The sequence below is a fragment of the Nycticebus coucang genome, chromosome 21, assembly GCF_027406575.1.
Source record: "Nycticebus coucang isolate mNycCou1 chromosome 21, mNycCou1.pri, whole genome shotgun sequence".
Taxonomy (NCBI): domain Eukaryota; kingdom Metazoa; phylum Chordata; class Mammalia; order Primates; family Lorisidae; genus Nycticebus; species Nycticebus coucang.
The window spans coordinates 55,708,145-55,722,953 of record NC_069800.1 but is presented as its reverse complement, the minus strand read 5'-3'; the positions used below and the strand labels follow the sequence as shown (position 1 = coordinate 55,722,953).

Below are 14,809 nucleotides of genomic sequence, written 5' to 3'. Positions count from 1 at the left end.
ACCTGGCCAGGGCCAGCTAAACAACGACAACTGCAATAGCACTCTACTGAGGGAGACATTGTGGGACTCTGTATCAAAAAAAAAAAAAAAAAAAAAAAACAAGAAATGGGCAGAGTGACACCATAGTGATACCGAGAGAGCCAGGGTGGCCAAGAATGGGTGGAGTAACTGTGGGATCACATGTGCCATATGTGGAAGGATGGGGCTCCAGCCTGGGAAGGAGGAATGGGACCAGGGATGGAGGCTGAGGCCCAGGGAAGGGTGGATGGGCCCAACGAAGGAGAGAGGCTCCACAGGGTGAGCTGAGAAGCAAATAGCCTAGGGCACATTTCCTATCATTCCAGGACAGAGTCTGTCCTCTTTCTTTTTTTGAGACAGAGTCTTACTATGTCACCCTCGGTGGAGTGCCGTGCTGCCACAGCTCACAGCAAGCTCAAACTCTTGGGCTTTAATGATTCTCTTGCCTCAGCCTCCCAAGTAGCTGGGACTACAGGCACCCGCCTCAACGCCGGCTATTTTTTGTTGCAGTTGTCATTGTTGTTCAGCTGACTGGAGCTGGGTTGGAACCCACCAACCTTGGTGCACGTGGCTAGCGCTGTAACACTGTGCTACGAGCGTCGAGCCCATAGTCTGTCTTCTTAACATGTGTCAGTCTGTGTCCAACAAGAGGAGTCAATGCATTTTCCATGTGTCACTTTAAATCACTCTGGCTGTCTTGCTAGGCAAAGCAGCCCTCTGTGGAAAACACCAAGTCAGTCAGCCAAAATGCTCAAACCACTAACGCAGCCAGTGGACCACGTCTGCTCCAAAAGTCAGGCGCTGCCGTCCAGTTCTACCGTGCAGGTCCAGGAAGGAACAGAGCCACTTCTACCAAACTAACGCCGAGGCTTATAACGACTTACCTGACAAACGTTGAGAAACATTAGAGAAGCATTAGAGACGCAGGTAAGTCCCCGAGTCTTACCTTGTGTAATGAATATCCAGACTCGAAGATAATAGGTGGAAGCAAGAGGAGGAAAAACATATTGGGACGAAACATTTCTTCTTCCTATAAATAAAAATTGGGTTTTCAGAGACATGGAATTTGCGTAGTTAAGAGATAAATTCATCAATGAAGAGTCAAAATGGTTATCCTCTCAGGGATTGGCCCAGGGGAAAGGTACAAGGTTTATTTATTTATTTATTTATTAAGACAGAGTTTCAAGCGGTCGCCCTGGGTAAAGTGCGGTGGCATCATAGCTCGCAGCAACCTCCAACTCGGGTTCAAGTGATCCTCTTTTTTTTTTTTTTCAGTTTTTGGCCAGGGCTGGGCTTGAACCCACCACCTCTGGCATATGGGGCCAGCGCCCTACTCTTTTGAGCCACAGGTGCCACCCTCAAGTGATCCTCTTAAGGCCTCAGTTTTTTCTGTTTTTAGTAGAGAACCTGTGAGCTCAAGCTATGCACCTGCCTTAGCCTCCCAGAGCACTAGGATTACAGGCATGAGCCACCGCTCCTGGCTGTACAATATTTAAATGACTAAAACCAAGCAGAAGGAAAGACACGCACACATACACAAAATAAAACTGCATTGACAAGACATTTTTTTCTTTTTTGAGACAGTCTCATTATGTCTCCCTCAGTAGAGTGCCAAGGTGTCACAGCTCTCAGCAACCTCAAATTCTTAGGCTTAAGAGATTCTCTTGTTTCAGCCTCCCAAGTAGCTGAGACTACAGGTGCCTGCCACAACACCCGGCTATTTTTTTGTTTTTTTTGGTTGTTGTTTGGCAGGCCCTGGCTGGGTTCAAAGCCGCCAGCTCTGGTGTATGTGGCTGGCGCCCTAGCCCCTGACCTACAGGCACAGAGCCAGGAAAATTGATTCTAATATAGAAAATTTCAATTCAGGATAGGACATTTTCTTTCTTTCTTTTTTTTTTTTTGAGACAGAGCCTCAAGCCGTTGCCCTGGATAGAGTGCCATGGCATCACAGCTCACAGCAACCTCCAACTCCGGGGCTCAAGCGATTCTCCTGCCTCTACCTCCCAAGGAGCTGGGACTACAGGTGCCCGCCACAACACCCGTCTATTTTTTTGGTTGCAGCCATCATTGTTGTTTGGCAGGCCAGGGCTGGATTCAAACCCACCAGCTCAGGTGTATGTGGCTGGCGCCTTAGCCGCTTGAGCCACAGGTGCCGAGCCCAGATAGGACATCTTCAAAAACAAGTCCACACACTGAATACCACCCAAAAAAAAGGTTATACAGTAATAATCCCTAAAAAAAAAAAATCCTCTCAAAGTAAAAGTAAACCATACACATGGTTAAAATAGCTCTACCCTTTTTCTACTTGTCACAGCTCTGCCATTTTCCTAAGTCTGACTGTGATACCCTCGCAAATTGGGATGTGGCTATAAAGAGAGCCCCTTACCATGTGTCTTAGTCTTTTTTTTTTTTTTTTTTTTAAGAGACAGAGTCTCTTTTTATCGCCCTCGGTCAAGTGCCATGGGGTCACAGCTCACAGCAACCTCCAATTCCTGGGCTTAGATGATTCTCTTGCCTCAGCCTCCCGAGGAGCTGGGACTACAGGCACCTGTCACAATGCCCGGCTATTTTTTGTTGCAGTTTGGGTGGGGCCAGGTTCGAACCTGCCACCTTCAGTATATGGGGCCAGTGCGCTACCCACTGAGCCACAGGCACCGCCCATCTTAGTCTGTTTTATGTTACCATTAAGGAATATCTGATGCTGGGGAATTTACAAGGGAAAAAGGTTTGTTTGGCTCACGATCTGGCTGCTGAAGTTCCAAACTGGGTATCTGGTGAGGACCTCAGGCTGCTTCCATTCACGGTGGAAAGACAACACAGTGAGAGAGGTAGCAGGAGAGAGAGGAAAAGGCAGGGAGGTGTCCGGATATTTTTAACAACCAGCTCTCAAGTGAACTAATAAGAGTGAGCACTTACTCCTAAGGGACAGCATTAATCTGTTCATGAGGGAGCTGCTCCTAGGAGTCAAACATCTCCCATTAGGCCCCACCTCCAACACTGGGCTCAAATTTCAAAGTGAAGTTTGTAAGAGAAAAACATCTATACCATGATTTCAGATTTGAATGTGAAGTGCCACTGTGAAAGGTACTCCTAGAATACAGACATCTTTGGGGGGATGAAACAATGAGAATGTCATTTTCTGTATTAACATATCTCTTTAGCTGCTGACAGAATTTGGAAGAAATATATACTGGTCCTTAAGCCTAATATGGCTTCATGTAACACATGGTCTATTTAAAACTGCAAAAGCAGCCCCGATTTCATGTGAACATTTCCATGTCCCCATCTTGACAGTTCAGTTTCTTACCAAAATCCCTATTCAAAAGAATGCCTTATAAATGTACAGCTGTTACCATTAAGACTAAAATAACATTCAAACAAGGCCGAGAATAGAAGCAAATGATGACTTCTGAAATGCCTTATTAAGTCTTAAAATAACAGCATGCACAACAAGCTCATGACTCAGACTGGGACTATGTGGAAAGAAATGGGCTGCGCCCCATGTTTTGTGGGACAACCTAGTCTCAGGATCTGTGCAGAGGGACCACTATATAGATCCTTTTAGAAGTTTCGTTAGAGTTTTGAAAACTAAACCCCTGCAAAGGGAGAACCCACCCATAGTAGGGTTGCATGGTGTACCCCAACCCAGCCCACCCCAGTTCATATTCAGACATAATTAAGGTAAGTATCGAGATGAGAATCACACTGGACGAGGGTGGACTCTAAATGCAACAGAAGTACACTTTTCGTGGAGAAGGCCATGTGAAGATGTGGACAGGTAGAAATGATGCTGCCACAAGCCAAGGAATGCCCGGGGAGCAGTGAAACCTGAAAGAGTCTAGCAGAGATTCCTTTCCAGAGCCCTTGGAGGAAACCTGACCCTGGTGTGAGTTTGATTTTGACTGCTGTCTTCCAGAACTGAGGGAATCGATCTCTGTTATAATAAGCCACACGGTTAATGGTAATTTGTTATAGCACCCTTGGGTATGAATGCAGACATAATCTTTAAGGGACGTAGTTTTTTTTTTTGTTTGTTTGGTTTTTTTTTTTGCAACAGAGTCTCAAGCTGTCTCCCTGGGTAGAGTGCTGTGGCACCACAGCTCCCAGCAACCTCAAACTATTAGGCTTAAGTGATTCTCTTACCTCAGCCTCCCGAGTAGGCCCAGCTACTCGGGAGGCTGAGAGAATCGCCTAAGCCCAGGAATTGGAGGTTGTGAGCTGTGTTGCCATGCCACTCTATGGAGGGTGATGAAATGAGACTCTGTCTCTAAAAACAAAACAAAACAAAAAAACAAAAACAGTATTATAGTGTTGCTTTTAAAATAAATGTATATCACATACCAGTATTTATAGTAGCATTATTCAAAATAGCCAAAAGGTCTAACAACGGAAAGCATCCACAATAGATGAATGATGGATAAATAAAATGTGGCATATATGTACAAATGAGTATTGTAAATGAAATGAAATTCTGACACATGCTGTAACATGAGTGAACCTTGAAAACATTATGCCAATTAAAATGAGTCAGATACAAGGACAAATACTGCGTACTTCCACTTACACGTGTCTCGGCAGGGGTCCTCAAACTGCAGCCCGCGGGCCACATGAGGCGGTGTGATTGTATTTGTTCTCGTTTTGTTTTTTTACTTCAAAATAAGATATGTGCAGTGTGTATAGGAATTTGTTCATAGTTGTTTTTTAAGTAGTCCGGCCCTCCAACAGTCTGAGGGACAGTGAAATGGTCCCCTGTTTAAAAAGTTTGAGGATGCCTGGTCTAGAGTAATCAAATTCACAGAAAGTACATTAGAGGTTACTGAGGGCTAGAGGTTAGGGAGTTGTTATTTAATGGGTACTGAGTTTTTGCTTGTGATGATGAAAAAGTCTTGTAAGTAGATTATGGTGATCGGTATACAACAGCGTGAATGTATTTAATGCCACTTAATCACACACTTAATAGTGGCCAAAATGGTAAATTTTGTTATGTATGTTTTATAATAAAATATTTTTAATCACTGCTAAAAATGCACATAAATAAAAAAACAAGTTGATATAAAGAAAAATATTCAGCATATGACAATACAGGTAGAAAGCAGACCCAGCAGGACAGTATGGAAACAGATCTTCATGGAAAGAAAATATCACATTACTTCACTATTTTTCTTTTCACCCATTACTCCCTGCACATCTGGTTTCCAGATGGGGTCTTGTTTCCTGCTTTTACTTTCCACAAATGCCTGCTCCTCCAAGAAACCTGCTCTATCTATCCCCGGCTGGAAAGGTTACCTTTTTCTGAGGTCAAGCACTAGCTGCCTACATGGCTTTTTAGGCAATGAATCACATCCATCACTCACCTTTAATAACCTTCCATCTCCTACTCCCACTACTTAGACCAAAGGTCACGAGAAAAGGTTCCTTCCAGGCCATATCGCATGATCTGGGAGGGTCGCCACTGGTTGGGGCCTCTTATCACAGTTGGGCCTTGGGCTAAAAGAGCTTGTGTACTTTTTCTTTTTTGAGATAGAGTCTCACTCTGTTGCCCTGGGTAGAGTGCCATGGTGTCATCATAGCTCAAAGCAACCTTAAACTCTTGGGCTCAAGCAATCCTCCTGCCTCAGCCTCCTAAGTAGCTGGGACTACAGGTGCTGCTATCCTGCCCCGCTAGTTTTTCTATTTTTAATAGAGAGGGGGTCTTGCTCTTGGCTCAGGCTAGTCTTTAACTCCTGAGCTCAAGTAATCAACTACCTTGGCCTCCCAGAGTGCTAGGATTACAGGCTTGAGCCTCTGTGCCCAGCCTGAGCTTCTGCTTTTTAAAGAGAAGCTAGAAGTTCATATTTATATGTAAAATTTACAGAATTTTATATAGATAGATATAATATTTTAAAATCAAACTAACAATTTTTAATTGTGTTTTTTTTTTGCAGTTTTTGGCCAGGGCTGGGTTTGAACCCACCACCTCCGGCATATGGGGCTGGCGCCCTACTCCTTTGAGTCACAGGCACCACCCAATTTTTAATTGTTTTAAAGTCAATACAAATTTTGATTGATTTTAAGTTAAATCAAACAAAATATGTACACATCCAGCCTAGAATAGAGAGAGGGTCTGTGACCAGTCTGTGGCCCCTGCCCTATAGGAACCCACTTTCAGGGTGGTTAAATTTTTTTTTGTTTGAGATACAGTCTGACTTTCTTGCCCCCTATAGAGTGTTGTGATGTTATAGGTCAGAGCAACCTCAAACTCTTGGGTTCAAGCAATCCTCTTGCCTCAGCCTCCCAAGTACCTGGGACTATAGGTGCCCACAACACTATTTTTTAGAGACAGGGTCTCACTCTTTTTTTTTTTTTTTTTTTTGTAGAGACAGAGTCTCACTGTACTGCCCTCCGGTAGAGAGCCGTGGCGTCACACGGCTCACAGCAACCTCTAACTCTTGGGCTTACGCGATTCTCTTGCCTCAGCCTCCCGAGCAGCTGGGACTACAGGCGCCCGCCACAACGCCCGGCTATTTTTTTGTTGCAGTTTGGCCGGGGCTGGGCTTGAACCCACCACCCTCGGCATATGGGGCCGGCGCCCTACTCACTGAGCCACAGGCGCCGCCCCAGGGTCTCACTCTTGCTCAGGCTGGTATGGAACTTGTGAGCTCAAGCAATCCAACTGCCTCAGCCTCTCACAGTGCTGGGATTACAGGCGTGAGCCACCACACTCTGCCCCATGTGGCTAAATTTAAGGAAGTTGAAGGAAGGCACAGATACCGCGTGCACTATGCTTCCTAAGGGCCTACCCAGCCCCTCTCTCTATTCTCTCCTCAGTTGAGGGAGTTCTATCAATATTAGGAGCTCATTATACATTTTGAGAATTCATTTAAATACACAGAATATTTCATGACTTTTTTTTTTGAGACAAGAGTCTCACTGTGTTGCCCTGAGTAGAGTGCTGTGCCATCACAGCTCACAGCAACCTCAAACTCTTGGGCTTAAGCAATTCTCTTGCCTCAGCCTCCCAAGTAGCTGGGACTACAGGCACCACCACAATGCCTGGCTATTTTTTTGTTGCAGTTGTCATTGTTGTTTAGTTGGACTGTGCCGGGTTCAAACCTGCCAGCCTTGGTGTATGTGGCTGGCGCCGTAACCACTGTGCTATAGAAGCTGAGCCCGTGACTATTATTTATAACAGTTTCATACTGTGTTTGAGGTCAGACTATAAGGCTTGTCTTGTTTTGCAAATTTTACAATATATGGGTCACAGCTAAATTCCTCCTAACACCTAGGAGCTGTATCAAATTAAGAGGGGCTCCGATGTGATAAATTACAGCCATATAATTCTTTATTGTTTTGAAATGAACATTATTTCTCTCTGCAAAGTGAATTTTGTAACATTCCACTCAATATGAATGCTCAAGTTGAAGCTGAAATTCAAATTTCAATTAGTCCTCACACCCCAAAGTGATCTCACACCCTAATAACCACTGTGCAGACACAAGGGTATGTACATCCGCAAACTGAGGACAGCATGGTACAATGAAAGAGATACTGAATATCCAGGACTCAACTCAGCCACTTTCTTTCCAGCTCTGACATTAGATATGCCTCAACCTCTCTGAGTATGACTTCCTTTATCTGTAAAAATGGGTGGTGATAATACCTGGTCAATCTCCCTCACATGATTGTCATGAGCACAACATGAGCTGAAGTATATAAACTATAAGCTCCATAGCACTGAACAAATATATTTTATTATCCTCAGCTGTCAGAATAAAATTGGGAGCAATAACATTATTTAATGTTTAAACTCCATCTAATAAAGTAGGTTAGTCTAGGATGATAAAAATGCAAATAATGGCTCGGCGCCTGTGGCTCAAGCGGCTAAGACACCAGCCACATACACCTGAGCTGGCGGGCTCGAATCCAGACCGGGCCCGCCAAACAACGACGGCTGCAACCAAAAAATAGCCAGGCGTTGTGGTGGGTGCCTATAGTCCCAGCTACTTGGGAGGCGGAGACAGGAGACTCACTTGAGCCCAGGAGTTTGAGGTTGCTATGAGCTATGATGCCACAGCACTCTACCCAGGGCAACAGCTTGAGGCTCTGTCTCAAAAAAAAAAAAAAAAATGCAAATAACAACAGAACATCCCACTGAGTGCTTCCATGTTCACTCGAAACGGTGTGAAATTTATGTTTTTTGCAAAAACTCAGACATAAAGATATCACCCTGAATCCATTAGAATGCTAATTTTTTTTTTGTGGTTTTGGCCGGGGCTGGGTTTGAACCCGCCACCTCCGGCATATGGGGCCGGTGCCATACTCCTTTGAGCCACAGGCGCTGCCCAGAATGTTAAAAAATTAAAGGGAGAATATAAACAACTCTACTGAAAGTCAATTAATGATAAGAAAGCCAGCATAGGGCGACGCCTGTGGCTCAAGGAGTAGGGCGCTGGTCCCATATGCCAGAGGTGGCGGGTTCAAACCCAGCCCCGGCCAAAAACCAAAAGAAAAAAAAAAAAAGAAAGCCAGCATAACCATCAATGTTACTAAAATTAAGGAACAATCAAAAATTGTGTTTATGATAAAAATCAACAGTTGAGCAAACCTACCTTCCAATTTGCCAGTTTTTTAAACTCTATAATTTTTATAACTGCTCCCATGAGAATTCCTAAAAGAGAAAACATAAAGTTTAACATAAATTTAAGATATGAGAAAGTTCACTCAGGTTTATTATTGTATAGAAACTGAATACTATTCATTATGCCTATAAATGATTTTTATAGAGTTCTGTTTTTTTACATCTGAAAACATAAGAATGGGAATTAGTGTGAAGTTTTGTAAGTCATATGAGTTTCCCACACTTGAATTTCAGGCAAACATACCAAAATGAAGTCTACAGAAATCTGAGAGGAAGAAAAGCAAGGTCTTACTCTACAAAGCAAGACCCAAGAATGCTATGGTTGGCATGGAAGATTTAATGCCTGGTGTTTTTGCTACATCTATCCATTCTGAGTGTGAGATGGCAGAGAGTTTACACAAGTTTGCCCTGTACTGTTTATTCCTACCATTTCCAAAAAAGAATCCATGATTGCTTTTTCATACTCAAATGGCAGCTCTACGTCAAATATTTAGTTAAGAGATAAAACCAAAATGCCGAAAATAACCCAAAGTAAAAGTTCTGTGAAATTCCTGGAAGAAAACAGACCATCTAAGTTCAGGGATGTTTCTACAAAGCTGACAGGCTCATCATTCTCTCATAAAGCACCTACCAAAAATAATTCCCAAAGAAACAGCACAGGGACAATTTGTGATTGCTCTGCCACTTACTAGGTAAACAGCTCTTATTCCTGTTGGTTCGTCAGAATCACCATGGGGGCTTTTTATAAAATACAGATGCCCAAGCAGAACTCTAGACCTACCAAATCACACTCTCCGGTAGGAGGTGACATATAGCAAGTTGGCAGACCACGGCCACAGATGTTTCAAGATACAGACTTCCCTTTCCTACTGAGGAAGGAGCTTTCCCCATCAAGAAGAAGCCTGAAGAAGTACACCTTATGGATGGGACAGGAGACAACACCAGAACGTAAAAATTTAACAGGCAAAGGACCTGCTCTAACACTAATTTCTTTTTTTTTTTTTTTGTAGAGACAGAGTCTCGCTTTATGGCCCTTGGTAGGGTGCCGTGGCCTCACACAGCTCACAGCAACCTCCAACTCCTGGGCTTAAGCGATTCTCTTGCCTCAGCCTCCCGAGTAGCTGGGACTACAGGCGCCCGCCACAACACCTGGCTATTTTTTGGTTGCAGTTTGGCGGGGGCTGGGTTTGAACCCGCCACCCTGGGTATATGGGGCCGGCGCCCTACCGACTGAGCCACAGGTGCCGCCCTCTAACACTCATTTCTACTGGAGTGGGGAGAAGTGTACTTTGAAGGGGACAGAGGAGGTAAGGTCATTTTAACTTTATGAGTTTTTTATTTTTTTACAAAAACTCAGACTTAAAGGTATCACCCTGAATCCAACAGAATGTTAAAAAGCAAATTACTGGGGCGGCACCTGTGGCTCAAGGAGTAGGGCGCCAGCCCCATATGCCAGAAGTGGTGGGTTCAAACCCAGGCCCTGGCCAAAAACTGCAAAAAAAAAAAAAAAAAAAAGCGAATTACTTTAATATTAATTTACTATTTTAATTTAATAACTCAGGAACTGAATGACTTTTTTGTTTTTACTTTATTTTTCATTCTTGTCTTTCCACAGATACTACAGTGACTTAAGAGTGATCTTTTTCATCATCTTCTACTCAAAAGCTTTACTGACAAAAAGAGCATTATTCTGTTTTTGGTTTTCTTTTTTGCGACAGAGTCTTACTCCATTACCCAGGCTAGAATGCTATGGTGTCAGCCTAGCTCACAGCTCAAACTCCTGGACTCAAGCGATCCTTCCACTTTGGCCTCCCAGAGTGCTAAGGTTACAGGTGTGAGCCACCACACCCCCAGTCAAGAACACTATTCGTTTTGTCTGTTTGCAAGAGATGGAGAGACTCCTATGCTGCCCAGGTTGGTCTTGAGCTCCTGGCCTTGAGGGATCCTCTCACCTCAGCCTTCCTAGTAGATGGAATTATTGGCATGAGCCACCATGCCTGGCAAAAGCACTCTTCTTCTTCTTTTTTTTTTTTTTAGAGACAGAGTCTCATTTTGTAGAGTGCCGTGGCGTCACAGCTCACAGCAATCTTCAACTCCTAGGCTTAGGAGATTCTCCTGCTTCAGCCTCCCAAGTAGCTGGGACTACAGGGGCCTGCCACAATTCCCGGCTATTTTTTGTTGCAGTTTGGCAGGGCCAGGTTCGAATCCATCACCCTCGGTATATGGGGCTGGCACCCTACCCACTGAGCCACAGGTACCGCCCAAAAGCACTATTCTTAAAACAAGAAGGAATTAATATAATTAAAAGCACAAACATGGTTAAGAAGGTTATGACAAGGGAGCCCTTTGTGTTCTATTTACTCAAGGATTCAACTGAATCTAGCTTACAAGTTGAAACTTTTTTTTTTTTTTTGAGACAGAGTCTCACTTTGTCACCCTTGGTAGAGTACTATGGCATCACAGCTCACAGCAACCTCCAACTCCTGGGCTTAAGCGATTCTCCTGCCTCAGCCTCCCAAGTAGCTGGGACTACAGGCACCTGCCACAACGCCTGGCATTTTTTGTTGCAGTTTGGCCAGGGCTGGGTTTGAACCTGCCACCCTCTGTATATGGGGTCGGTGCCTTACCCACCGAGCCACAGGCACTGCCCTGAAACATGGTTTTTCTAACAGCACCATTAAGGCTAAACTTTGGCATTTCAAAGTCAAATCTCCAGCCTTCTACTTAATCCCATTTGGCCTTTTCTCACTCTAAAATAATGTGTGATTGGGGGTGGGGTCCTGTTTTTGATACACACAACAAAAGATAATGGACAATACAATTGCACGCATTTCATTTTCATACCTTACAAATTTTAGCCCCAAATATATAAACAACCATAAAAAGAAATATGTGAACTTAACTAATAAATAGAAATAACAAAAAGCGACATAAACTTAAATTAGACATAAAATCATCTAATGCGGCTCGGTGCCTGTGGCTCAAGCCGCTAAGGTGCCAGCCACATACACCTGAGCTGGTGGGTTCGAATCCAGCCTGGGCCCATCAAACAATGACAGCTGCAACCAAAAAATAGCCAGGCATTGTGGCAGGCACCTGTAGTCCCAGCTACCCTGTTTCCCCGAAAATAAGAGTGTCTTATTTTAAGGTGTGCTCCCAAAGATGCGCTAGGTCTTATTTTCAGGGGACGTCTTATCTTTCCTGTAAGTAGGTCTTATTTTCGGAGGATGTCTTATTTTCGAGGAAACAGGGTACTTGGGACACAGGAAAATTGCTTGGGCCCAGGAGTCAGAGGTTGCTATGAGCTGTGATGCCATGGCACTCTACCCAGGGTGACAGCTTGAGGCTCTGTCTCAAAAAAAAAAAAATAATAATCTAATACATATGTATATGCCTACACATAGTTTGGAAGAGAATAAAACATGATAAAAACAGTGGAGTTGCCAATAAGTAGGATTTTTCATATTTATAGTAGTTGTTTAACTGGCCAAAAGAAAAAAGAATGTTTTTTGGGGGACGAGACAGAGTCTCATTTTGTTGCTCTTATAGGAGTGCCGTGGCATCATAGCTCAGAGCAATCTCAAACTCTTGGGCTCAAGCAATCCTCTTGCCTCAGCCTTCCGAATAGATGTTTGGAAGGGATTGTACCCAGCTGGAACTATGGGTACCTGTCACGACACGGGCTATTTCTGCTATTTTTAGTAGAGACGGGGATCTCTCTTTGCTCTGGCTGGTCTTGAACTCCTAAGCTCAAGCTATCCACTCGCCTCAGACTCCCAGAGTGCTAAGATCACAGGTATGAGCCACTACGCCCAGCCTTGCCAATAATGTCTCTAAATGACTGTCGCCCAACTTCTAGCTAAAAGAGAAAGGCTGGGAAAATTTACCCCTTAAAAGAATGAAAATCCAGGGGTGGCGCCTGTGACTCAGGGCCACCAGCCCCATATGCGGGAGGTGGTGGATTCAAACCCAGCCCTGGCCAAAAAACTGCAAAAAAAAAATAAAAATAAAAATAAAAGAATGAAAATCCTACTTTCTCTCACAGCTTCACCTGGGTTCTTTTTTGGCATAAAAGTTGGAAACTCTTGAAATAGTGAATATCCCAATATTTTGCAACACTTTGCTCCTGCTGGAGAAAAAAGTTTTCCTTCAATTCTATAGCTTTATGAAATACAGAATTATTTCAATAGCTTTGTTAGCATTTGCAAATTCTAACCAAATGTCCTCTAACCAGCACTCTTTCCCTGGAAGTGCTCTCAGCTTTCCAATCAATTAAGTATTAAAAGCAAGAGTCATTTTCCATCACCTCTCCCAAGACCTGGCTGTACAGGCTACACTCTGGCTGGCCTCCAGCACCATTCCACCCATCCCCAATTCTGACAAGGCCACGTGGTCAGAGTTCATGCTACAACTTCTGGCGCCAAAGAGAGGAGGGCCTCTTTCCCTCTGCAACTGCTGCTCTAAGGGCTTACCACACATGGAGAGCCTGCCTAAGAGTGAAGCCAGGAAAAGGGGAAGCACTGTTGAGAAATGGAGAAGAACTGAGTCCAGGAGACTTGATACAGCTAAGGCCAAAGCTTGCACTACCTTCAACAGATGTTTATTTTCTTATATAAGAAGCAGCACTGAGAAAGACAGCTCCAGGACCATCCCTTCAACCTAATGCAATTAAGAATCTGGGCCGGGGCGGCGCCTGTGGCTCAGTAAGTAGGGCGCCGGCCCCATATGCCGAGGGTGGCGGGTTCGGACCCTGCCCCGGCCAAACTGCAACAAAAAAAATAGCCGGGCGTTGTGGCGGGCGCCTGTAGTCCCAGCTGCTCGGGAGGCTGAGGCAAGAGAATCGCCTAAGCCCAGGAGTTGGAGGTTGCTGTGAGCCGTGTGACACCACGGCACTCTACCCAAGGGCGGTACAGTGAGACTCTGTTTCTACGAAAAAAAAAAAAAGAATCTGGGCCTCCCATTGTTCCCCTTGGCAATCTTTAGCATTCCAGCTTTTGTCTTTCAGCCTTAGTGGTTGCAAGATAGCTATCAGTGCACCAAGCATCACAACCTCATCCAGTAGCATCAAAAGGAGAAAGAAGAAATTTCTTTTGTTTCTATCATAGAGGAAAACATTTTCTGGGACCCATTGCCCTAGCACACTTCCCCTTGGTGTCACTGGCCAGACACCACCCCACCCTTCTCAACCAATCATGGGCAAAAGAGAGCGCAATTACATGATGGCAAGGACAACCTTAACTTGGAAGGACTTCATTGAGGGCACTGTGGCAAGACACCTGATCAAAATAAGGTTTCTATTTCCTAGGAAAAAGAGGGAAATGACTCTTGGGGAAGCAACCAAGGGTACTGAGCTTGTATTAGGCTGTAAGTCCTAATAAAAACACTGGTGTTCAGTAAGCTGCAGTTACCCAAACATTCAAGATACAGTGAAGAACTTAACAATAGAAATCAAATAGCTTGGCTCGAAGCCTGTGGCTCAAGCAGCTAAGGCGCCAGCCACATAACACCTGAGCTGGCAGGTTCCAATCCAGCCTGGCCAGCCAAACAATGACAGATGCAACCAAAAAATAGCTAGGCATTGTGGCAGACGCCTGAAGTCCCAGCTACTCGGGAGGCGGAGGCAGGAGAATTGCTTAACTCCAGGAGTTTGAGGTTGCTGTGAGCTGTGATACCACAGCACTCTACCCAGGGAGACAGCTTGAGGCTCTATCGCAAAAAAAAAAAAAGAAAGAAAGAAATCAAATAGGTCATTTTCATGTGTACAATACCTAAATACACACCAATTATAATTTTCATTCTTAAGAAACCATGAAACTTCAAATTCCTTGGAGTGGTTTTTCTTTTTTTTTTTTTGTCCACCACCGCCCCCCCCTTCTCCTCCCACCGGCCCTTCCGCCTCCTCCCCGCCCACCACCACCCCGAGACTCGCTGCGGGATCGCGCCCTCGCGGCCGGCGGGGCCGGCGCGGCACCGGCCCCGCCCGCTCCGCACGGCGGGGGGGAAAAAAAGAGCAAGGCAGAAGGGACGCGCGCGAAGCCGAGACCCGGCCCGCGGGCTCCGTCAGCGTTAATGATCCTTCCGCAGGTTCACCTACGGAAACCTTGTTACGACTTTTACTTCCTCTAGATAGTCAAGTTCGACCGTCTTCTCAGCGCTCCGCCAGGGCCGTGGGCC

At 44.8% G+C, this 14,809-nt stretch overlaps 1 protein-coding gene across 3 annotated transcripts in view; it reads right to left on the bottom strand.

Moving 5' to 3' along the window:
• Positions 1 to 14,809, bottom strand: part of SLC9A8 (solute carrier family 9 member A8) — an 80,165-nt gene that overhangs the window by 50,692 nt on the left and 14,664 nt on the right. For all 3 annotated transcript variants that reach the window (XM_053574282.1, XM_053574283.1, XM_053574284.1), the window contains 2 exons: positions 8,607 to 8,665; positions 965 to 1,048 (listed from right to left, as the gene is read on the bottom strand). In XM_053574282.1, coding sequence (XP_053430257.1) covers positions 965 to 1,048; positions 8,607 to 8,665 — 143 coding nt within the window. The remainder of the gene's footprint in view (positions 1 to 964; positions 1,049 to 8,606; positions 8,666 to 14,809) is intronic.